Source organism: Taudactylus pleione, unplaced genomic scaffold (genome assembly GCF_031769625.1).
Source record: "Taudactylus pleione unplaced genomic scaffold, aTauple2 ptg000066l, whole genome shotgun sequence".
NCBI classification, from domain to species: domain Eukaryota; kingdom Metazoa; phylum Chordata; class Amphibia; order Anura; family Myobatrachidae; genus Taudactylus; species Taudactylus pleione.
Window position 1 is genome coordinate 27,250,217 of NW_028284468.1, and position 24,515 is coordinate 27,274,731.

Consider the following 24,515-nt stretch of genomic DNA (forward strand, 5'->3'; position numbering starts at 1 on the left):
CTGGAAACCACCACTCATTAGGGGAGGTGATCATGGTCTTATATTGCTAAAAAAGGAAGCATGGTGGATACACCGTTTACCCAAAGGGGCTGAATGAGATGAACCCACTTTCAATTTTTTTTGTGAGATTTTGTATATAGCTTATGTGATCTCACTGTTCAGATGTGAACTATAGTGTTGGGGATCGTCACTTTAAAAGCGATTCTATTTTGTGCTAGTATTGTCCTTTATGGATAGTTTTCTATGAATCGGTGATCAGGCTTAAGGAATTAAAAAACTGTAATTGTCTGTTATGTATGTGTTATATTTTAAATTTTCTGGTGTTGATGTATTGCTATGCATTTGAGTCCCTTTAGATGTTTGCCCATTCTATAGGCTATTGGTTTTGGTAGTCAGATCATTGTAAGATCTCTTCCTCTTACCACGCGGCTGTGAAACGCAAGCTAGCACTGAGTTGCTAGGCATTGCGTTCCAGCAATTCTAAGTCACCGGATGTGACGTGTGACCCGGCTGCTGAGCTCTGCGAGTGGAGCGGGATGCAGCGGGTGTTTGGATTCATGGTGAGTTTAGGTGTCATGGGGTAATACCGCTGAGACTTGTTTTGATTACAACTATTGTGATTGAGTGTATGCAGGAGCAGGGGTGACTTTTGATTATTACTTGATGACGATAACGTCACTTCCTGTTGTACTATAGCGGGCAGATGCCTATTAAGGGTTGCATCTACATTATGGCTGATCTTGTTGCAGATTGTGGGTCTTGAGAAAAGCCCTTGTATGGGCTGAAACGTCGACCTGGGACAACTGTCTTATTGCACCTATGGAAGAATAAAATATTGAATACTTTTAACCATTTGAAAATCAAGCCTAGTGAGTGCACTCTGATTTATTTGGATATTATGGCATTTTCCATGGTGGACTAAGCCTGAGTTTATTGGCACCCCAGCAGTTGCACGTCTATGAAGTGAGTGCTACTCTGCTTCGGATGTGTGTGTGTGTGTGTGTGTGTGTGTGTGTGTGTGTGTGTGTGTGTGTGTGTGTGTATATATATATATATATATATATATATATTAGTCCAAAAGATCGGTTGGCACACACAAAAAAAGTTTTTAAAACATCCGCCTGGGTTGCTTCCCAATTCTTCCTCCAGGGCAGCATCAACACATGTCCAAGATAATAATCAAGGTGCACTCACCAGGGACTTTCCATCAGTAGCAAAAAACGTAATTTATTTCTTACTGCATAATTGCAGGTTGTCACAAGTTGATGTTTCAGCTAACAGACATAGCATTCCTCAGGACAGACATCCCAAACCACCAAGATAGACCCATGTTGCACACTATGCTGAGCCCTCCTCTTGTACCCCCAAGGCTAATTAGTAGCCACACCCCCAAACAGTGGAATCATGGGGCAAATGATGTAAACCAACACTTTAATAAACAGCATACCAAGTATACTGATCTATCCTCCCTGGCATCCCCAAGCGGGCTGAATCATGGTACCAACCTTAAATCATGCCAAACACGCTGTACCAGCTTGGGGAAACCACCTCTCGGCTAAATTAGCGGTACTTCCGGTTTGCGTTACACCACAACCGGAAGTCGTCATCCGATGTGTTCCAAACACCGGAAGTACAGTGTCTCACCTCTTAATGGCTCCCTAAAGAAAGGGCAACATGTGCTAAGCCGGAACCAACACACCATAAGCGTTTTTAAACAGCCCTATAGGTGTATTAACAAAATAAAGATCATGTACTGGAATTATAGATAGTAAATATACCTAATAGCTATTACAGGGTTTAGAGAGAGGCTCATCAACATAGTGCAAAAGTTGGAAATATGAAAATATAAAAACAAATATTAATAAGGGTAAACATACTCTACATACAAACACACACACCCCCACAACCCCCCTGGATCAAAAATAAGTATAAAGATAATCAAAGAATGATTTCATCCCTCGATTAAATTCTAAATGCATATCATGCTCAATCAAGAAAATATAGATAAATAAATATGCAACTGTCGGAGGACCCTCATTCTTACGCGACCAATCACTAGGTGAGAACTCAATCCAAAAAGATATTTAAATGATTATGTTCATTCAGTCCCTAAGGCGATATTGTGTCGAGTCTGTGTATCCATCTAGCCTCTTTCCTCAGCAGAATCAGGCCACGGTCACCACCCCTTCTGAGTGGTGGTACTCGATCAATCATCATACACTTTAACGATGACACTTGATGTTTCAACAGAAAAAAATGCATCGCCACCGGTTTATCGGTATTCCTCTTTTCATAGGCCAATCTAATGTCTGACCGGTGTTGTGTCATTCTTTCTTGAAAGGTTCTAGTGGTTTTACCCACGTACATCAAACCACATGAGCATAATAGAAAGTATATAATGTAATCCAATTGGCAGGTCAAACGGTATTGTATGGGGATCCGCCGCCCACTATGTGGATGTGGAAATGATTTCCCCACTAGGAGTGCTCTACAAGTTGTGCATCCCAGGCACCGGAAACACCCTTTATTCGTAGTTAGCCAGTTAGCCCTACTGGAAGTTGTCGGTTCCATATTTGTCCTGTACAATAGATCCTTAAGATTAGGACCCCGATGGATACTTAATAGGGGTGAGGTCGTCCCAACATTCCCCAAGCTGGAATCAGTGCCAACAAGTGGCCAATGTCTCCTGATAGAGCGTTGTACTGCTCGTAATCTAGTGTCGCATCTGACACCAAGGATCATCCTGTCATTCTTTTCCGTCCCTCTAGTGGGCACATCACCACTGAAGATCTTTCTTGCCCTGGTGAGGCAATTTTCGACAACATATCCTCTCGTCAGGAATCTCTGTTTGGTTTCCTCCAATTGGAGTTCAGCCAGATCGCATTCAGAATTGTTCCTTAGAACACGAAGGAACTGAGAAGTTGGTAATTTGTTTTTAAGGGCATAGGGATGGTGGCTTGTCGGTGTCAAGAGTGTGTTTCTATCGGTCGGTTTACGAAACAGAGTGTGTGCCAACCGTTTGCTTTTCTTAAAGACCAAGACGTCCAAACAATTCATCCGATCCTGATCGACAGATGCTGTGAAACGTATTGGGCTATTCAAACCATTAAGAGTCTCAACCATCTTGAGAAAAGAGTCCTTATCACCACGCCAGATGACAAAAATGTTGACAATAAAACATTTAAAGTAGACTATCTTGTCCCCATAGTGCGGTAGAAAAAATTTGTTTTCATACTGATCCATGTAGATTTTTGCATAGGAGGGGGCCCATAGCCGTCCCCGACAGTTGCATAAAAAATTCATGAGCATAAAGTAAATGATTATTCTCAAGTACCATCTGTAGTAAAGAAATCAAGAATTCAACAGGAGGACCAGAGTACTGTCCCTGAGTCATATAAAGGTCTGTGAGAGAGCGCTTAAGTAACTTTTACAGTTTTTACTGGAGAATTAAGAAAAGGCCGTTCTGGGTAAACACTTCAAAATACTACTACTGAAGTATAGAAACATTCACATATAAAAACCTAGTAGTTTTTGTGGACAAAAAGCTGTTGACACCCTTATAAAAACATAATACACAATTTATTACAATAAAAAACATTTTGTACAGTACCAATACAATTTTAGATGGTGCTGATTAGGTTCCACATTTGAACATGGACGATTAACCCTTAGGTTTAAAGCATGTATGTGTAGTGGTGTAGTCACCGAATTAGGATCAAAAACACAGTTACCCTATGCGTTTCGACTTCTTCAGGGGTTAATCTTAAAAATGAAACAAAAAATCCATAAGAAGGGTGTCACACAAATTACTGCATACATGGAATGTATATATTTTTTTATATTTAAAATATGCAAATAGTAGGAACATTATCCACTTATTTTCAATAAACAGTTTAACAAACTATACATAGAATTCTTTACATTGATATTAATAGGAATTGAGAGTCACAACATTTTAGAAGAAGTTAAAGGAATTGTCAAATTATGAATAATAATAATAACTACAGGATTGTCAAATTGAGGATAGCAATAACTATTATGCCCAAAGAAGGGTTTAACAATACCCAATTTTCATTTTCATACCTCTGTGCCTTCACATAAAGGAATACATATTGTTCCAGTTGGTCTCAAATATACTGGAACGATGGATATTCTTAGGTAACACTTGGTTCTCAGTAAAAGATGGCAGATTTCACACCTGAATAACATATGTATTACTTCTTAGTTTTCATTAATTGACACGGTGGTCTAATACATACTGCATAATTGAACAATGGCATTGGATCTCAAAATAAAAAAAAATGTATCTACATACCTCAGATATTTCAAAAAAAGTCAAAATTCTGTATATACTGTATATGATCACTACTGGGTAGTTGAATCCCACCTATTAGAACATTGGGGATTTATTATTGTGCATAGCTTGGTATTAGTATTTCGCTTATATGAAAAATAAGGGTAACTTATACCACTTACCAAAATGATTTACGTATTATATTACTTATATTAACCAGAGAAATGGAGATGATACTGTTGCCATGGATCATTTAATATATGTCAGGAGCAACATAGGGTATTATCACCCAATATCACCCAGTTGCTGGGCTCCATGGTGTCGACCTTCGACATGGTGGAGTATGGCCAATTCCATTCCAGGCCTCTACAGACACTGATCCTGTCCAGATGGGATGGATCTCCACGCCGGATAAGAACGCAGACGTTGGTACTGTCTCCGGAGGTACGTCTGTCTCTGACTTGGTGGCTTCATACAAGTCACCTTACCAAGGGCCGCCCCTTTTGGACTCCAGAGTGGGTCCTCCTGACGATGGACGCCTGTCCACGGGGCTGGGGTGCAGTAACAGGTCCACACTTTTTCCAAGAAAGGTGGACAGTGGAGGAGTCCTTGCTGCCAATTAATATATTGGACCTAAGTGCAGTTCTAAGGGCTCTTCAACAAGCATGGCTCATACTTCAGGGGAATCCCATGCAAGTCCAGTCAGACAACACCAGCACAGTGGCATACATAAACCGCCAAGGAGGTACTTGAAGTCAGGCGGCACTAGTAGAAGTGTCCCGAATCCTGACTTGGGCAGAGGTGAATCTCCCAGCCATATCAGCGGTGTTTATTCCAGGAGTCCTAAACTGGGAAGCGGACTTCCTAAGCCGTCACGACATACACCTAGGGGAATAGTCACTTCATCAGGAAGTATTTCAACTTCTAGAAAACAAGTGGGGCCTTCCCGAAATAGATCTGATGGCATCTCGGCACAACCACAAGCTGCCAAGGTACAGATCCAAGAAATGTGGAAGCTCTGCTGGTGGACATCTTGTCGGTCAAATGGACCTTTTGGTTTGTGTACCTGTTCCCTCCATTCTCCCTTCTACCTTGGGTAATCCGAAAGTTCAAACAGGAAGGAGGTCTGATGCTGCTGGTAGCTCCAGCATGGCCCAGACGTCACTGGTACGCAGATCTTCAGAGTCTGTCAATAGACACTCCGATGCTGTTGCCGCGGCATCCGGACCTATTATCGCAAGGTCCTTGCCTCTACCCAGACCTGAGTCGTCTGCCTTTCACGGCATGGCTCTTAAAACTGCCCTCTTGAGTTCCAGGGTTATCTCTAGCTCGGTGGTCAACACCATGCTCAGAGCTTGCAAGCCTGCTTCTGCGAGAATTTATCACAGAGTGTGGCACACTTTCTTGGAATGGTGTCGCCCCAGAGGTTATAATCCTCAAACATTTGTATTATCCAGGATTTTAGCATTTCTACAGGCGGGCTTAGGTCAGGGTCTTCGCCTTGCTTCTCTGAAGGTGCAGATTTCTGCCCTGTCAGTACTGTTTCACCGTAGGATTGCTACCCTTCCGGATGTACATACCTTTATGCAAGGGGTGCTTCGCATCCAACCTCCTTTTATCCCACCGGTTGCTCCGTGGGATCTGACTGTGGTCCTTAGGGCTCTACTGGGCTCAGTGGATTTAAATGGCTTACTTTTAAAACTGTATTTCTTCTGCCCATTGCTTCGACCAGAAGGATATCAGATTTGGGGGCTCTTTCTTGTCGTCCCCCCTTTCTGATTTTTCATAGGGACAGGGCGGTTCTTCGTACTCGCCCTGATTTCCTGCTTAAGGTGGTATCCAGCTTCCACATTAATGAGGAAATTGTAGTGCCAGCCTTTAACTCCCCAGACCTCTCAGCTGGTGAGGCCTCCTTGGATGTGGTACGGGCTCTAAAGACCTATGTGGACCGTACCAACTAATTTCAGAAGTCAGACTCATTGTTTGTCCTTTTTGGTTTCCGAAAGAAAGGATGGCCTGCCACTAAGCAGATGTTGGCAGGCTGGATTCGCCTGGCAATATCAGAGGCTTACATTCATGAGGGCCTTTCTGTTCTGTCTTCTGTCAAAGCTCACTCTACTCGGTCTGTGGGTCCCTCGTGGGCAGCTCGTCGTGGTGCCTCAGCTGTTCAGCTGTGTAAGGCAGCCACTTGGTCTACTGTCCATACATTCCTAAGGTATTATGCATTCGATACCTTTGCCTCTCATGATGCCTCCTTCGGGTGGCGGATTCTCATCTCTGCACAGGAGCATCCCCACCCTTAAGGAGACTGCTTTGGGACATCCCCAATGTCTCCTGTGGAGCCCTATGGACCCTGCAGTAGAAAATAAGAGATATGGTAAGACGTTACCTTGGTTATCTCTATTTTTACGAAGTCCATAGGGATCCACAGGACTCCCACCCTGTCGCACCTGTGCTGCAGTAGGGCTGTGTTCTGGTAACCGGTTTCCATCTCCTTCTTCTGTATGTGAGAGTGTGATACTTTTGTGTTCCAGAGATTCTTCCTTCTCTCTTCTCCTCTGGCCACTGGCTTGTTACAAAACTGAGGTGCCTTGGCTTGGGGCGGGGTATAGGAGAGGGGCGCGGTGCATCCTGGGAGCACAAGTTCAACTGTTGAGGTGCCCGAGACTGACGTCATCGCCTATACCCCAAGGTCTCCTGTGGATCCCTATGGACTTCGTAGAAATAGAGATAACAAAGGTAAGGTCTTGCCATATCTCTTATTTTTTTTTTATATATATATATATATATATATATATATATATGATCAAAGAAAATTAATATAACATTTTAACTCACTGTGATGCGCACCCTACTTTCTTCTTTGACCATAAATTATTGAAGTAACCCCTGAAGGGAGCTGCAAACAGTTGAACCTTATTGAAATACTGAAGGACTTGCTTACATTAATTACTAACAGCTGGACTAACAATTTGTGCATGGTGATATACTTTTATCCTTGCTAAGATATATAATATATATATATAATCCAGAGAGGTCCACATTCACGTTGTAGAATTCAAATTGGTCCATGCACACAGAAGAATGAAAAAAGCGGTGCACTCGCCAGTATTCTTAATAAAGTCAATTTAAAACATACCAGCAGAAACTAATATGCACTGTTTTACAGGATCGACGTTTTGGTCCTATCCATGGACCCTTGTCAAGTATCTTGACAAAGGTCCTTGGATAGGACCGAAACGTTGATGCTATAAACCAGTGTATATTGGCTTCTGCTAGTATGTAATAAATTTACTTTATTAAGAAGACTGGCAAGTGCACCCCTTTTTCATTTATATATATATATATATATATATATATATATATATATATATATATATGAAATAGGCAAATACTGGAGTGGAATAATTAAAATACTTTTACTTGAATATACGCTAACATACATTGAGGTAAAGAACAGCGCAATCGCTGTCATCAATGATCACTCTGTTCTCAGCAGATGGAAATAACTGAAGTATAGTATGAAAACCAGTTCTGCAGATCATGGACGGCTCTGGACACAGTCATGTATTTAATCATATACAATCACTTATAATTTAAATATCAATAAACTAAATGTGCACTCAAAAATACTATCTCACATAAATATTAAAATTTCCAGCATTTAGCATAGCAGCAATGGTTCTCCTTGTAAGATTATTAATAATGCATCTCTTTACCGGTATTAATATACAGTGGGTAAAATAAGTATTGAACTCATCAACATTTTTCTCAGTAAATATATTTGCAAGAGGCTATTGTAATGAAATTTTCACCAAATGTCAGCAACAACCCATGCAATCCACACATGCAAAGAAATCAAACCATAGATGTCCATAAATTAAGTTGTGTGTAATAATGTGTAATGACACAGGAAAAAAGTATTGAACACGCTTACTGAAATTTATTTAATACTTCGTACAAAAGCCTTTGTCGGTAATGACCTCTTCAAGACGCCTCCTGTATGGAGAGACTAGTCGCATGCATTGCTCAGGTGTGATTTTGGCCCATTCTTCCACACAAACAATCTTCAAATCTTGAAGGTTCCGTGGGCCTCTTCTATGAACTCTGATCTTTAGTTCTTTCCATAGATTTTCAATTGGATTGAAGTAAGATGATTGGCTGGTCCATTCTAGCAGCTTTATTTTCTTCTCTGAAACCAATTGATTGTGTCCTTGGCTGTGTGCTTGGAATCATTGTCTTGTTGAAATGTCCACCCTCGTCTAATATTCAGCATCCTGGTAGATGGCAGCAGATTTTTATCAAGAATGTCTCGGTACATTTTTCCATTCATCCTTCCTTCAATCAAATGAAGTATGCCAGTACCGTATGCGGAAAAACAGCCCCACGCCATGATGTTCAGACCTCCAAACTTCACTGTTGGTATGGTGTTTTTGGGGTGATGTGCAGTGCCATGGTGTGTATTATGGCATTTCATTTGTCCAGACTATATTCTCCCAGTATTTCACAGGATTGTCCAAATATTGTGCAGCAAATGTTAAACGAGCTTCAACATGCTTTTTCTTCAGCAGTGGAGTCTTACGTGGTGAGCGTGCATACAGGCCATGGGGGTTGAGTGCATTGCTTATTGTTTTCTTTGAAACAATTGTACCTGCTAATTCCAGGTCTTTCTGAAGCTCTCCACAAGTGGTTCTGGGCTCTTGGACAACTCTTCTGATAATTCTTTTCACTCCTCTGTCAGAAATATTGCAAGGAGCACCAGGTCATGGCCGGGTTTATAGTGAAATTATGTTTTCAACTTCTGGATTATGGCCCCAACAGTGCTAACTGGAACATTCAGAAGTTTAGAAATACTTCTGTAACCAATGCCAATGAGTATGTTTTGCAGCAATAAGGTTGCAAATGTATTGAGAGAGCTCTTTGCTTTTACCCATCATGAGATGTTTCTTGTGTGATACCTTGGTAATGAGGAACCTTTTTATAGGCCATCATTTGGGTCTGAACCAGCTTATATTACTTTGCACTGATTGCTTTCTAATTACTGATGGAATTCAGCTGGTGTCTTGTCTTTCCATGTCTTTTTGCACCTCCCTTTCTTCATGTGTTCAATACTTCTGTGTCATTTATTATGGACATCTATGGTTTGATTTCTTTGCATGTGGTGTTGATGACATTTGGTGAAAAACTACTTACAATAGCCCCATTACAATTATATTTACTTAGAAAAATGTTGATGTTTTAAATACTTATTTTACCCGCTGTATATAGAGAGAATTTGGTAATGGATAGAATCTGTCAAATGCTGTGGAAAAAGGTGAAGTTGACAGACTGGTGGGAGGGGGAGAGAAATTCACATGCAGATGGGATGGGTAGAGAAGTTGTCAAATGCCAAAGGGATTGGGAGATAAGCTTTCACACACAGGGTTAGACTGAAAAGTTGTCACACACCAAGGGAAAGAGAGAGAGAAGCTGCAGAGGGAAGTGTGTGAGGTTATTAAGGGCTCTGCATGGCAAATTCAATGGGGTGGTTGTTCCTGAGGAGGAACCAGACCCCATGAAACACAGCTATGTTGGTTCCAACTTAGATAAGCCCTATGCCAATCAGATCAGGCTCCTGACTTAAAAAAAAATAATAATATTCAGAAATGCAAATTGGAAGGTGCCCCCATGATATCCAGCAGCCTCCAGCAAAACTGCTATTGGAGCTAATGGCCAATTCGCTTCTAGATTCCATCATGTAATTTTCTCATAATTTCATTATTGTTCAGGAACATGTGTACTAAAATGTGTTATATGGTATAAATTACAAACTCTCTCAGTATGTTTATTAAACAATTGCAGGACACCATGAGAAGAGTTAACAGTACCAAATTCTGATGATGAAAATATGTAAACCTATTAATTTGAATGTTTATTTTATATTTCTATTAGGTTTAACTTTACCCTAAGACATATGGACATAACATGTGATGCTTACAATCATTTTCGAAATTGCTTAAATAATTTTGAGAACAGCAGCAATGGAAAACTAAAATGGACAGCAATGGAAATCAAACCAGTATTTCCACAATTCTTCAGCTATGAGCGAGAACACCTGGTAAGTTATGTATGATCCTGTGGAAAAGGTGGGGACGTAAAGTTTCTATTTTATTACATTTTGAGTTGTAGGATCTTCTGCATTGTCCTTTTTATTATAACAATGCAGATGTTTGTAAGCTAACCTACAAGTGGTGTGATGAACATATTCACCATTTGTTAATAACTATTGAATTCATGTTTTATTAAAACAATCATACATATTTGTGATAAGAGTAAATATATATATAGTATGCATTTGCCTCAAATTTACAGTTGAAAATAAATTCCTTATCACAACTTGCATACATAATCCATCCTGTCGTTTATATACTTTGTAATAAAGGACAACAGATGGTGCTTTTCATTGTGATTTAATGAACAGCAAAGAAGGACTGCACATGAAAGAGTGCAGTTGTTTACTTAAAGTACCTTATCCTGTGATACTGTAACATGTTCACTGTACTGAATGTTACACATTTTCAATAAACGTATTCTCATTATACTATTTCAAACGTATCTGTGCTTGTACATTGAAGTAACCATCCAGCATTTGACAGTATTTGACACAATTGCTGATGACTATTAATTGGTTAGTATTACTGGAAAAATAAATAGTTCAACTACAGGTTGATTGTTCCTACTTCAATAATATTTTCACCTTATGTGTAAGTCTCTTTTCTGTGACTGCTGTTGCTTGCTTAGTCCAGCAGTGTACTGTGTTCTAGTACTCATATTCAGGGCGGATCATCCACAAGGCAAAGTAGGCGGGATCCGGTCTAAAGATCTACAGTAAAAAGGTAGACAATGTCTAGATAGACACCAGATGTTAGACAGTTAGTAGGTCCACAGGGACAAAAGGTCGATATGAAAATTGTTGACATGATTTTTTTTGTTTGTTTTAGGGTTAGACACTTACCCCGACTGTTAGAGTTAGGCCCCAGGAGGGATGGTTAGTTTTAGACACTTACAGGAGGGTTAGGGTTAGGCACTAGAAGGGACGGTTAGGGTTAGGCACCAAGGGGAGGCTTAGGGTGAAGATCAGGTTAGAAAAAAAAATGTGTCGACCATTTGCACATGCCGACTTACATGTCAACCTGTAGTATGTCGACCTTTTGTCCCTTTCGACCTATTGACTGTCTAACATCTGATGTCTATCTAGACATTGTCTATCTTTTTACTGTAGATCTTTCAATCCCCATGCAAAGTAGGCAGCTGCTTGGGGCCCGATGGGTTCTAGGGAACCCACCTGCTATCCAGCACTGGCATATCTTTTAATACATACAATTTTATAACCTGCTTGGCGCAGCTACCAGCGTGTAGGGAGGAGGGGGCATGTGTTATCGAGGGCACTCAAAGCGCTGCATGTAGCAGAGTTGTTGACTGTTACAACATTGCAGACATTGTGACAAATACTGCAGGTAAGGTTCTGTGACTCTGACACTCTCCTGGGTGGATGGCGGGCGAACAGGGAATGGGGTGCCATCAGGTTCTGGGTGCGCAGTGTCCACCAGTGCCTTAATGCATGGTGCAAAGTCAAGACTCGAAAAAGAGACTGTAAAGTAGTGGTAGGTACCTGGAGAGTGGTGGGTGGTATATTAATTTTATGTAGGGGGGGGTGTTTGTACACACATAGTTGTTAACTAGAGTTGGCATGTATTATTGTCATTTGTACAGTAGGGGGTATAGACATAGTAAGATGAAGCAAATTCAAAGTATTCTATATGTATGTGTGATCTTTATGTATGCGTACATGTGTGTGTGTGTGTACATGTATGTATATATATGTGTGTGTGTGTATATACAGTGTATATATGTATATATATATATACACACACACTGCAACGGCCGTGGCATATACATACACGGGTGGGTCCCTGAACCAGTATGGCCCCATGTCATTTTAATCTGGCCCTGCTTACTTCTGCTGGCAAGCCTTAATGTTGACAAAAGTCTTACACTGAGGATTTCACAGTCATTTATAGCCAGCATTAGATTCTCCCCGCTGCCAGGACTTAGTAATTGTAACAGATGTTGGACAGTGGAAAGACCTGCAATGGTATTATACAGTATGTGCATAAGGGGTTTATGTACTAATAATCGCGGAACAGACGCGGTTATTACGTATTCATATCGCATAGGATATTTTCATTTTTAATGTACAAAAAGGGGAACTCGCGAGGACAGCGGTTGCGGTAACCAGTGTCTCTGCCAGTTACATCCCCAGCAAATTATATGAGTCTTTCACAGAAGTGAAAGACTTCTCCTGTGGAAGCTGAGGCTGCGTATGCGTACAGTGCCATCATCCGGAGCCGGCTGGAGGCTACGAGAGAGGTCAAAAGATATCTTTCCTGCTCCTAAGCCTTCACAGGTTTAAAGCACTTTGGGCCTGATTCAGAGATGGATGCTAATGCAATTTTCACGCATATCAAGCGATTGTTTGCCATTGCACATGTGTATGCACCACACTGCGCGAGCGCAGCGATCACATTGCGATTATGGACGCACAGAGAATCCCATCACAAAGTGAATGACAGGTTGTCAGCATTTGGGCGTGATAAGGGGGAGTGGTCAGAAAAACGCAGGTGTGCCTGTCCGTTTAAACGCTGTTACATGTTCGTGCATTAATTAACCACTGCAAATGCATATGCAGCTATGCATGTCAGAAGAGCTCCCAAGGCTGCACAGGTCAGACCTTCCGCAAGGGTAAGATGCAGACGATGTTACCGATATTTTCATGGGTATGCGTCGTCGCACGCAGGCAAGAAAGCAATAGTGGTCATCTTTATGCTCGGTTGATCTATGCTAAGATTAGCATATTTTCGCTGCTGCGTTACGTATTTAATCGCAGATGCGATTACATTAGCGTCCATCTCTGAATCGGGCCCTTTATACAATCTGAAGATGGTGTAAACTACTTGGAGCAAACTCTGAAAAGCTTCACTTTTTTGGAGTTTGGTACATAGGGGTCAGACCGTAGTCCCCATTGATGATAATGCGAACTGAAGTTCTAATTAGCACTTTGCTGGAGATTTCTGTGAAATCTCCTGCATTGTGTCGTTAGAACATAGGTACAATACTTACAATTATGCAGAAACTGGAATATATACTTTACTGATGCTACATATTCAAAATAGGAATCAGTATGGGATGCTGACAGTCAGGATACCAGGCTGTCAGAATCCCGACACCAGCATCCCGACAGAGCTAGCATAATGACACTTATTGTTCGGTATGCTAACCCTCCCCCTCTCCCTATTGTAACCCCCACCCTCTTTGGTGCCTAACCCTAACATCCCCACACCCTAAACCTAACCCTCCCCCTAGTTCTTAACCCCGCACCCTAATCCCCCCCACCCCGCTACTTACCTTCGTTATCCTGGCGGTCGGGATGTTGGCGCCAGGATTATGACAGGCGTCGGGATTGCGGCGCTAGGTAATATCAGCGTCGGCATTGTGGCCGCCGGGATGCTGACTGTACAGGGATGGAGTTTAGAAGTCGACGGTCTAAATACCAACCGCCGGATTCCAGACGTTCTAATCCCAGCGTGGTACTAATGACATGCGTCTAAATCTAGACACCTGCCATTAACCAGATGCTGGAAGATCGACGCCCGGCATCCCGATCGAAGTGATGCCGGGCGCGGACAGCCGCGGGGGGGAAGGGTTAGATTTAGGGCTCCTGGGGGGGTCTTTGGGTTAGGCACCCCTCCCGGGAGGTTAGAGTTAGGCTAGGGGAAGGAGGCGTTAGGGTTAGGCACCCCCCCGGGGACTTAGGTTTAGGCGGCGGGGAAGGGGGGTTAGGTTTAGGCACTTACAGGGGAGATTAGGGTTAGGCACTTGGGGGGGAGGTTAGGCATCCCTAAGGTAGGGGGGGGGAATTCGGTTAGCGATACTTACCTTAGGGACGATCAGGATTTTCACCCTTGCCGGGCTGCCGCTGTCGGGATTTGGTAATACCTACTACACCCACTGTACAGTATCCCTACATATTTTCATTGTAATATCTCCAATTTATCTGCTTTTACATTAAAGCAGCAATCCCACAGAGAAGGTTTTTTTTCTTTTAATAGAATGTTAAGTACCTATTTAAGGATGCATCTGTCATATATATTTCTTAGCTATTCTCCTACAAATCATTGTAGTTTATCTTTTCATAATCTCTCTGGAAGAAAAACTACAGTTTGTGTCCACATACATCTATCCTCCATGCGCTACAAGTCGCGTTACACATAACGTGTGAGCTCCCTGTGACTCTGTAGTGCCGAGTGTCTTTTCATGCGACTTTTTACCTTCAAGTGCATCAAATTTGCAGTGATGTGAATAGGACACACAAGCAGCTTCTGCTGATTAAAATGATATGCATCATGCCTATATTTTGTGTGCATGCAAAATACTACATTACAGTGTCAACTGCTGTGACACTGTAACGTACCGTTTCACATGCAGATACACCAGCAGTTGCAAACAATATAGGCATGCCGCAAATCATTTTAATCACCAGAAGTTGCATGTGCGTCCTATTCACAGCGCTGTACAAAAAAGACACACTGGAAGGTAAAAAGTTGCACGAAAAGACGTTTGCCGCTACAGAGTCTCCACGGCATGCAGCGACTAGAAGGACTGTTTAATGCGTAAGGAGGCTAGAGGTAGTAGGACACATCTGTAGTATGACTGTTCAGTCCTCTCTATATACTTCCCTACGGCCTGAATATAAGTTGACAGACAGCATAACCACTCCTACTTTTCAATAAATCCAAACTAGATGTGAAAATCTGAAGAATAATGTTTTATTGTAGTAACAGGATTCATAAAATTAATTGGTAAATCTGGAATAATAACAAGCAAAGAAATGTGAATATAATCTGCACTTCATGCAGTGCAAACATGAAATAGATACTGTACAGTAAGGTATGGCAGTGTAAGCAAGCAACGTGAAATACATATATGAAAATCAGCTACAGTATACATAATGTGCTGACAATCAACACACAAACATAACTAAGTTCTGAACTGTCAGCAGATCTAAGGATAGCAAGTGTAAGTCAAATTCGACCATCGTAACAAAGGGGAAAATATAGCTGAACCTGTTTAATTAAGTACATAAGGTACAATGGTGGGTCTGTCTCATCATATACCCAGGGTGCATTGGGGAGCTTTGGTGGAAGCCTATGGGGTTCAAACTAAACTTATATCTGGCTGACCACTAGGTGGAGCATATAAAAAACAAAAAATTATGCTGTTGACAATGGCTGCCAAATACAGACACCGACCCACACCTCTCTCCGCATGGTATGTAATAAAACGAGGGGGGGTGGATGACACCATGCAGTGGGGCATTCTAAAACTTCTCACCAAGCTCAGAGGTGCATTCCAAAACCTCTCTGCTCACTATATCATGACTGTGGTTGCCGTGGCACACTGTAAAATGTATAAATCATTTAAAAAACCTTAAGTAAACCATTTCGCAACTGCTGTTTCTTAAACGGTCAGTGTATTTCTTTTAAACGGCATACACCACAAAAAATAATTCTTATAACCTGCTATGGTAGTTTATCTTTAATAGACATTATTATTGTGTGTTATTGCATTACTGTATATCAATGTCGTTTATGCTTGAAAATGTAGCAAACGTGCATGTTACTCTGAATAACGGGATACTAGAAATTTGCTCTTACTTGACATTGGAGATAAATGGACTGGCCTGCAATAGTCCAATTCATCAGATTATGAGTAGGTGATTTTTCTCATGTGCGTAGCCTAATGTCTTAACATAGCCATAATATTTCTGCAATGGGCAGTGCGCACTTACGGTACTGTTTACTAGAGAGTAGGTGTTCGGTTTTGACTTTTTTAGCAAAATTAGTGCAAGTTTGGATTAATTTATTGGTTATCCAAAACACGTGAGAGCTGGATAGCCAATGAGATGCCGAATTTTAATATCCAAACATATTTGAGTAAAACCGAACCGCTCATCTCTACTATTTACACTGCCTACTTCCGTATAGTATAATTTTGAATGATAACTAGTATCTAACTGAGATTTTCACACTTAGGCCCTGACCATATCATGCCATAAGCCAAACCCAAATTTTTTACATCCAAATGTGAAAGCAAGAAAGTTCAGTGCCGTGTTGAAGTGTGTTGTTAACAATTTTTTATAAAATAACGCAGATTCACAGGAAAAACGTAACCCAGTAATAGAAATGAATAAATGTTAGTAAACAGGTAATGTTTCCGTTAACTGTGTAGCGAAACCTTTGTCAGAATCCAAACTGTTCTTTTCTATGTTATTGTCTGTTTTCTCCACGTTTTATAATGTACTTACAATGAGAAACATGTACCAATACAGATTTGTCCTCTTGCATCCTTGCCGCTCGTGCTGCAAACGTGCGCACGCATCGCGCCATGCAATCCTATGGGTCATGTGTGCGTACCCGACACTGTACCCATTCACGGTCGCGGGACTCACGCCATACATGGCACGTTTTAGATGCAACTGGACATATCTTTATCTCACCAGATATGTATCTAGCATGTAAAAAAATGCTAAAATCTCTTGGTACTGTAATGCAAAAAAAATGTATATAAAAATGTTTTATAAAAATGTTGGCAAATCGTTGAGGTGTAAAAATTCCTGAAACTAAAGGAGCTGTATTTTTGGTTTTATATTTTACAAGGCAATTGCTTTCTTGTCTGTTTGGCCTCAATATCAGTACTTAATAAAGCATGAACAGTGAATTGTGATATTATTCATTAAATCTATTTTTTTTCTCTTCAATAGGAGCTATGGAAAGTCGTTGCTGCATCCCTTACATGATTATACGATGTATTTCCATCAAGTATTAAGACAAAAGTGAATATTTAAAATTGGAATGCTGAAGAGCTGACTTAAGAAGCCAATGTTTTGGGAGCACCACAGCAATAAAGTGCCAGCAAGGGACACCATGATTAACACCACTGTGCTAGGCCTACATTTGCATAAAAAGGCAGCAGATGTTAAAGGAAACATAACTAGTCACTCTTCTGGGCTGATTCTGAGTTGGGATCAAAGCAAAAGAGCCAGGAACTTTGCACCTTGGCAAAACCATGCTGCCCTGCGGGTGGGCAGACTTAAAATATGCAGAGATTTAGATGAGAAAGGAGCGTGTCCAAACTGAAATCTCCAATATTTGTGGGCTGCATACAACAGCAGCCAGTATTTACTCTGCATGTATTTGCATCCCTCGCATTACAACATGATTTGTTCCAGATACTGTACAAAATTACTTCTTTACACTTCACAGTGTGTACAAGAGCCTAATTGCTATCTGTTTTCTTCACTTCTGAACACCACAAGACACCTAGAAGATGCTATATGAAATAATCTGTATGATGGTTCCTCATTACTATTTTAAAAATAGTAGGGAAATAAAAGGCAAATGGTTTAATTTAGCACATGCTTAACTACTCTCCTGGAATGTACAGGAGACTCCCGATTTTTAGGGTAGTTCCCCGGAAGAGTGGGTGGATCTCATGCATCCCACCCAATTTCTAGTGAAGTGAGACTGATGATGTAATGACAGGAGGAGCAGGCTGGGCCAATATATGGTGGAGGTGGGGCTTAATGGGGGGGGGGGGCTTCCACCACAGTAAACAGCTGCAACTCCTCTCTGGGACACTCCTGAGGAGGAGGTTTACAAAAATCAGCAAGTATGAGATAGCATAACACAGCAGCAGTTTGCAGGCAAGGAAATCTTCAGAACTCATAGTATTAGTTTGTCATTCTGTCCTGAATTCTGTATATATTTTATTTTCAGACATCGGAAGTGCGGTCTGCAGTTTGGTACGCAGTTATTGTAAGACAGCCAGCTTCATCTATCTTAGGCAGCTGTAGCTCTCCAGTGGTAACACAAAGATATGCAACTTCTGAGCAAAGGCTCACAAACTGCACCAAACATTTGAGAATAATACAAATACATTTCTCAACTGTGCAAAAACTATTAGTGTTTTTTATTAGTTTTGTAATAAGATGGCATTTTATTGGTTTACCTAGATTTGACATTGTTTTAAATATTTTGTTTGCATTGAGTGTTAAGTTAATGGTTTGCTGACATTTTCAGTTACATTTTACTTTAAAAGTTAATGTGCCTACACAATTGGCGATGTGCTCACGAACCGACATGGTGTCCAATTTCCCCTTGAACTCTCCCCGGCAGTCGTGGGCACGATTTGGTGTTAAAAACTGTCCAATGTGACAAACGATTTATCGTGCCTCCTAACTATTCCAGTGCATCCTGACTGAGATTGTCAGATCTGCCCTACAGCACGGCAGATCTGAAGATGTGATGTACGACCTGTGGAGACACACATCGGCATCGTGATTTCAGTATATTTTACACGATTTGTCATCACGATGCGTCGGAAACAGGCAAATCGTGTAAAATATCGCTAAGTGTGTAGGCACCTTCAGCCTAAGTTGCATTCTGTTTGATTGTGTTATTATTATTATAGATTAGTAAAATATTAATATGGATAAGTTATTGTCCTCATTTATTTTTGTTGTGCAAAATATATCAAGTGTTTTCTGATGATTAAGTTTCTTTTTAACTGTAACCTATACCTCTTTCTACATCTCGTTTATACTTTAGTGTTTTGTGAAAGATGCTCTGCGTAACTATTCATAACATTTGTAAAATGTATATTACCAGCAATCCTAACTCCACATCACTAAATTATTTTGCTGCATCATACATTCATAAATCAAGACACTGTCATGACTTAGGAAGGTATAACTGCACTGGAAAGACCAACAGAGTGCAAAGCAAATATATTTGATTGACACTGTCATGATTATCTAATAACAAGTGTAAACAGTACAAGTTTGCTATAAGGTACAGAAAACATATTTGATTTCTTTAGTACACCTTGATGAAGGCTAATATCTAATTAGTTACTATGGTGATAGCAGTTGACAGCAGATGTGTATTTTCACCGCTATTAACTAATACTTTTTTGACACATTTGCTGATTGCTATCAGTTGGTTGGTGGAGCATTACTGGAGAAATAAAATGGTTCAATTAAAGGTTGATTGTTCCTACTTTACTTGATCCTTTCTTGTGCCAGAACTTTTACTGATTACAGGTGTTGGACAGCGGAAAGTTTAATTTACAAAGCACAAAATCTGCAGACCTTTAATGATACTTTGTGTGTAAGTGAGTCCACTTTTTTCCAAGTGCATTTCAGGGTGCACTCCCGTTAAATCAATTTGTTCCTAGTTTTGTTGGATTTGCTGATGCTCTAGAATATACATGGAGGAAAAAATAAAAATAAGTCACATCACTGTTTTTCTTGCTCCATTTAGGCTTTTTGGGAAGAGATAAAGTAGAGTAGTTGCCAAAGCAACCAATCAGCTCCTGCCATTTCACAAAAGCTGTTTGGTTGCTTTGGGCAACTTGACAGAAGCTGATTGGTTGCTTTGGGCAACTTCTCCGCTTTATGTGTCTCCAATGCTTAATACATCTCTGCATGGGGCTGATGTAACATAAGATGTTTGTCCAACTCATAAGTCACAATGCCCTTTTACTGTGCATGCGCAGTATAAGAAGAAAAAAAGATCTACAAATGGGCGCCAAACACTCTATTTATATATTCATAACTTGATGCTGCTCGCTTGTGAGGGATAGACTGCCCCTCTAATGGGTATATGGAAAAACAAAAGAAAGAGGCAGGGAGCGCACACAAGTTATGAATAACGATTCGCAATAGTCGTGTCTCCACTAATATATACACTGTGGTAATGAGGAAACAATTCAATCAAGCCAATGGTAATTGTATAAACATTGTTTAATTATAAATGCATAAAATAATTATGGGATAAAATCATAATTCCCTAATATCATAAAATCGGTCACACATATAAGCTTATATGAAAAAGAGGGGGGGTGATGATGAAAAAAAATTATATATAAAATTGAAAAAGTAAAAGAAAAAAAATGGATATTAATAAACAGCTGAATGTCTCAATGGAGTAATTCGGAAACAAAAGTAAAAAGTGTCTTATTTGTCATAGCACAAATTAGCTATATACCCTTTGTTGAAAATCCAAAGTATTGTGTCCAATAAAACTTTTATAACTAACATATAGTTAGTAATTGTGCTAAGAGCACCAATATATAATTTTCCCTCCTCTTCTATCGGAATAGCCTGCTCCAGGGGTTTGCAACCATCCAGTGTTGGTCTTTAATTTAATTTATTTATTTCGGAAGCAGGTATATAATGTATTTTTAGACTGCTGCAGCAACCAAAAACGGACTTTAGTATGTTTGGAACCTGCGGCCGTGTCTGCTCCTTTGCATGCCGTCTCCCCATTTAACATACCTGCATAGTCCACACATGTGACGGGGACTGGTGAGGATATTTTCAGATGTAATCGGCGGTCACCTCGATCTGTGTCCAGTAGGTAACTTTCTCACCAGTGAATGGGTATGCTTCGCAGCGTATTTGGGGCAGCTTGTCATGAGCTGCCGCAATAATGACCGTGATCCAGAGGAATAAAACAAACAGCTCCTCAGCCTCTGAAGCGTTTCTCAACCTCACTAGCTGGTCGTTTCTTCAGAGGAATAAGGGCATGCCAAATAAGACCTCTCCGAATTACTCCATTGAGAGACATTCAACTGTTTATTAATATCCATTTTTTTTCCTTTTACTTTTTCAATTTATATATAATTTTTTTTCATCATCACCCCCCCTCTTTTTCATATAAGCTTATATGTGTGACCGATTTTATGATATTAGGGAATTATGATTTTATCCCATAATTATTTTATGCATTTATAATTAAACAATGTTTATACAATTACCATTGGCTTGATTGAATTGTTTCCTCATTACCACAGTGTATATATTAGTGGAGACACGACTATTGCGAATCGTTATTCATAACTTGTGTGCGCTCCCTGCCTCTTTCTTTTGTTTTTCAGTATAAGAAGGTCTGTAGGCAGACTCATGTATTTCTAAGTTGTGCCTGTCTACGCTTAGGTGCAATGGAGGAGGAAAGGAATGGGCTATAGCAGAGGTTCCCAATGCACTCCAACAGTTCAGGTTTTAGATATATCCATGGTTGAGCACAGGTGGTTAAATCAAATTCACTGAGGTACTAATTAAGTCACCTGTGCTCAACCATGGATATCTCTAAAACCTGAACTGTTAGGGAACCTTGAGGACTGTGTTTGGGAACCTCTGGGCTATAGTATTTAGAGCTGGAAGCAGGCATGGATATATCTGTCAGGTGGTATATCTGTTGCACCTACTTAGCCCAGTGCAAGAAACATGTTGACATGATCATCTGTAAGGAGCTTGCACAGACATATGATTATGTAACCCTGGTTATGGGTTAAAAGAAGTACTGTACTCAAATGTAATATTTGGAGGAACCGGTTTGGATGGGAATCATATACTCAGGTGCAGGTTTAGCTTATTAGCCAACAGGGCTTAAATTTTGAGTAGGAGACCTAAGAAAGGCAGGTAAATGGAGTTGCTCCAGAGTAGAGTTTGGTATTAAGGGGTTTAGCGTTAGAGTAGAAGATGTCCAATCCTGTACCAGCAGCGCATCCCTCTGTGGTTATGGGTGAGGACAAGTGACTTTAATCCTCAGGGAAAAGGGGAATGTGATAAAGAAGATAAGGGAACTGGCTGTAGCATGGTATGGTGGAGTAGGATTAGAGTTGACTGGTATTATTATTGAGAGACGGAGGTAGTCGTGCTTTCATAGAGAGTAGGGTATATGGGGAAATGCAAATAACCGGAATATGTATAGTGAGAGACGGAGGTAGTCGTGCTTTCACAGAGAGTAGGGGAAGTATATGCTATCGGGAGCCAAGTGGGCTGATCCTGAGGAGGAGATAGAGGGGGGGCTAGAGGCCTACTCTCAAAAGTAAATAAAATGTAGGAGGAGTAAATTAAAGTTCTGCTTCTTTAAAATAGAAATGTGAGGAGACTTATGAAGAGTGAGTATAGTGGTTAGAAGAATCCACAGATGTGTGAGTGACAAAAGGGGAGAATACCCCAGTAGTATGTGCAGTAACCTGGTGACCCTTTACTGAGGTAAAAGGGGGGTTACAATTACAAGGAATAAATAAATTGTGTCCCATCAACCTCTATAAAAAAAAAAAAATGCTAGCACAGGTCCTGCTATCCTAGGCTGACGATGGTAAAAATAAGAGGATGAAATGTGTGGGGGCCCTATGAAATTGATAATGACAGCACCATGCTAAACCAGCCAGAACTGATAGCCCTGTAGCAGGCAAGTCCACAATGTGGATTCCCCCAACAGGGGTGACAATATACCATAGACCAGTGAGCTGTAGGACAAATTCCTGCTATGACTAACACCAGCCCCAGACCGTGTATGAGTGGAAGAGGGTTGCAAAAAGCAGTATGTCGCCCCACTCTGTTTCTACCAACCATAAGCTGAAGAGTGCAATATTTCACATTAATCTCCCTAGGCTATTGGGTCAGGGTAATTCACTTTAAGACCCTTAATTATCTTATTATGGATAGGGATCCCTAAGACTATTGTTCATGATGCCAAACAAGAAATAAACTCATAAATGATTTTCATTTAAACTTTGAATAAATGACCATCCAGAATCAACCTACACCATTTTTTAAAAAGTATAAAATACAATCTTTTTACTATTCTAGGTACATTGTGGCCCAAATGTAAAATAAAAACCTTGAAACCTGAGCACTGGAAACTACTGTTGATTGGTTGGCTTTTAATGGAATTTTTATTAAGAGTGGGGTTTCCAGATTTGACTGTCTTGGATCTAGAAATATTTATTTATTTTGTTTATAAAGGAGAAATAGTAAGAGATATCTTTTTTATTATAAATTGAATTGTAGTAGCAAAGACAGATTTTTATAATAATTTTACCTTGATTTGGAAAACAGATGTCAATTATATTTCTAAATGTCAAGAAATCTTATTCATGTTATCTGTCTTGAATGTCCTACTAAGAAGTCATTACTTTGTGAGAAATAGATAAGACACAGGCTCTTTGTTTTAGTCTAGTGCTCGTTAACATTCTTATACTTTTTTGTTGTTTTGTTACTTTAATTATATTTGTTCTTTTGGTCTTCAGGTTAATTAATGCTTAAACTACTGCAAATGAAGGATACAGATAAAAGAATGCATTACAATGGGGATTTAACAAATAGGCATACAACATGCTGCACTGCTTGATAGTTAATTGCAGTAATTGTATTTTACTTTTAATAATAGGAGCATCTGATCATTCTGAAGCTCTAAATGTCTCATCTGGTTATTTTCCTTGACAATAACAAAAATGATTTTAACACTGACAAATAGAGATTTTTTTTCTTATTTATTAGTTGAATATGAGTTTTGAGGAGTATTTGTAATCTTTTGGTATAATGGGCAAGGGGCAAAGTGACCATTTCATAGGTCATAAACCTGTTATTTGTCCCTGGCACCAAAGGCCAGTGAGGGGCCTGAAAGAGCTCCAGTACTTTTCAGTAGTCTTAACCACACTTGTGGTCTGTGTTATAGTGGAAACCCACAGAAAGCTGTCTATTATTGGCTCAGGATGTGGGGAAATCATGCTGATCATTTTAATATATTTTTATACATAGTTATTCCACAGGGTAATGTACATGGACACTGGTTTATTACAGGTGGTGTGTGTACATCTTTCTCAAAAAGACCCTAATACAAGTATAGACCTTCACAGGGGAGGAGTGAATTTGTACAGTAGGAGCTTTATTCAAAGGTGGACACAGAAACTCCTGCAGCTGCGTTTGTTGGCGGTATCCAGTCTATGATTTTATGAAAATGCTGCTACAAAGTCCTTCCCTTGTGTACATCTGTGCTTCTGTAAGCACTGAGACACCCACTTTCAGCTTCTGTACATGCAGTAATACCTATCAGAGCAGTTGCAGTTTCTCCATCATGTATGGCCTTGACACTGACATGGCCATGACACTCCCATAAGATCAACCATCTCCATGCGTGTGCTAAGACACCTCCCTGTCACTGTCCACGAACGTCCACTACATTTTCATTACTCTTCTCTCTGCATGTGCCTGATATTAGAACTGTGACTCTGCACAGACACAATTGGGACACATGCACATTGCTACTAG

General features: G+C 40.3%; 1 protein-coding gene across 3 annotated transcripts in view; it reads left to right on the plus strand.

Moving 5' to 3' along the window:
* The window catches only part of METTL22 (methyltransferase 22, Kin17 lysine), a 179,877-nt gene extending 159,855 nt beyond the window's left edge, over positions 1–20,022 (plus strand). For 2 of the 3 annotated variants that reach the window (XM_088466909.1, XM_088466907.1), the window contains exons 10-11: positions 10,226–10,391; positions 17,154–20,022. In XM_088466909.1, the coding sequence (XP_088323035.1) occupies positions 10,226–10,391; positions 17,154–17,189 (202 nt within the window). In that variant the 3' untranslated portion in view covers positions 17,190–20,022. The remainder of the gene's footprint in view (positions 1–10,225; positions 10,392–17,153) is intronic. The other variant, XM_088466908.1, reaches the window with a different exon arrangement.
* The last annotated feature ends 4,493 nt before the right edge of the window (positions 20,023–24,515 follow it).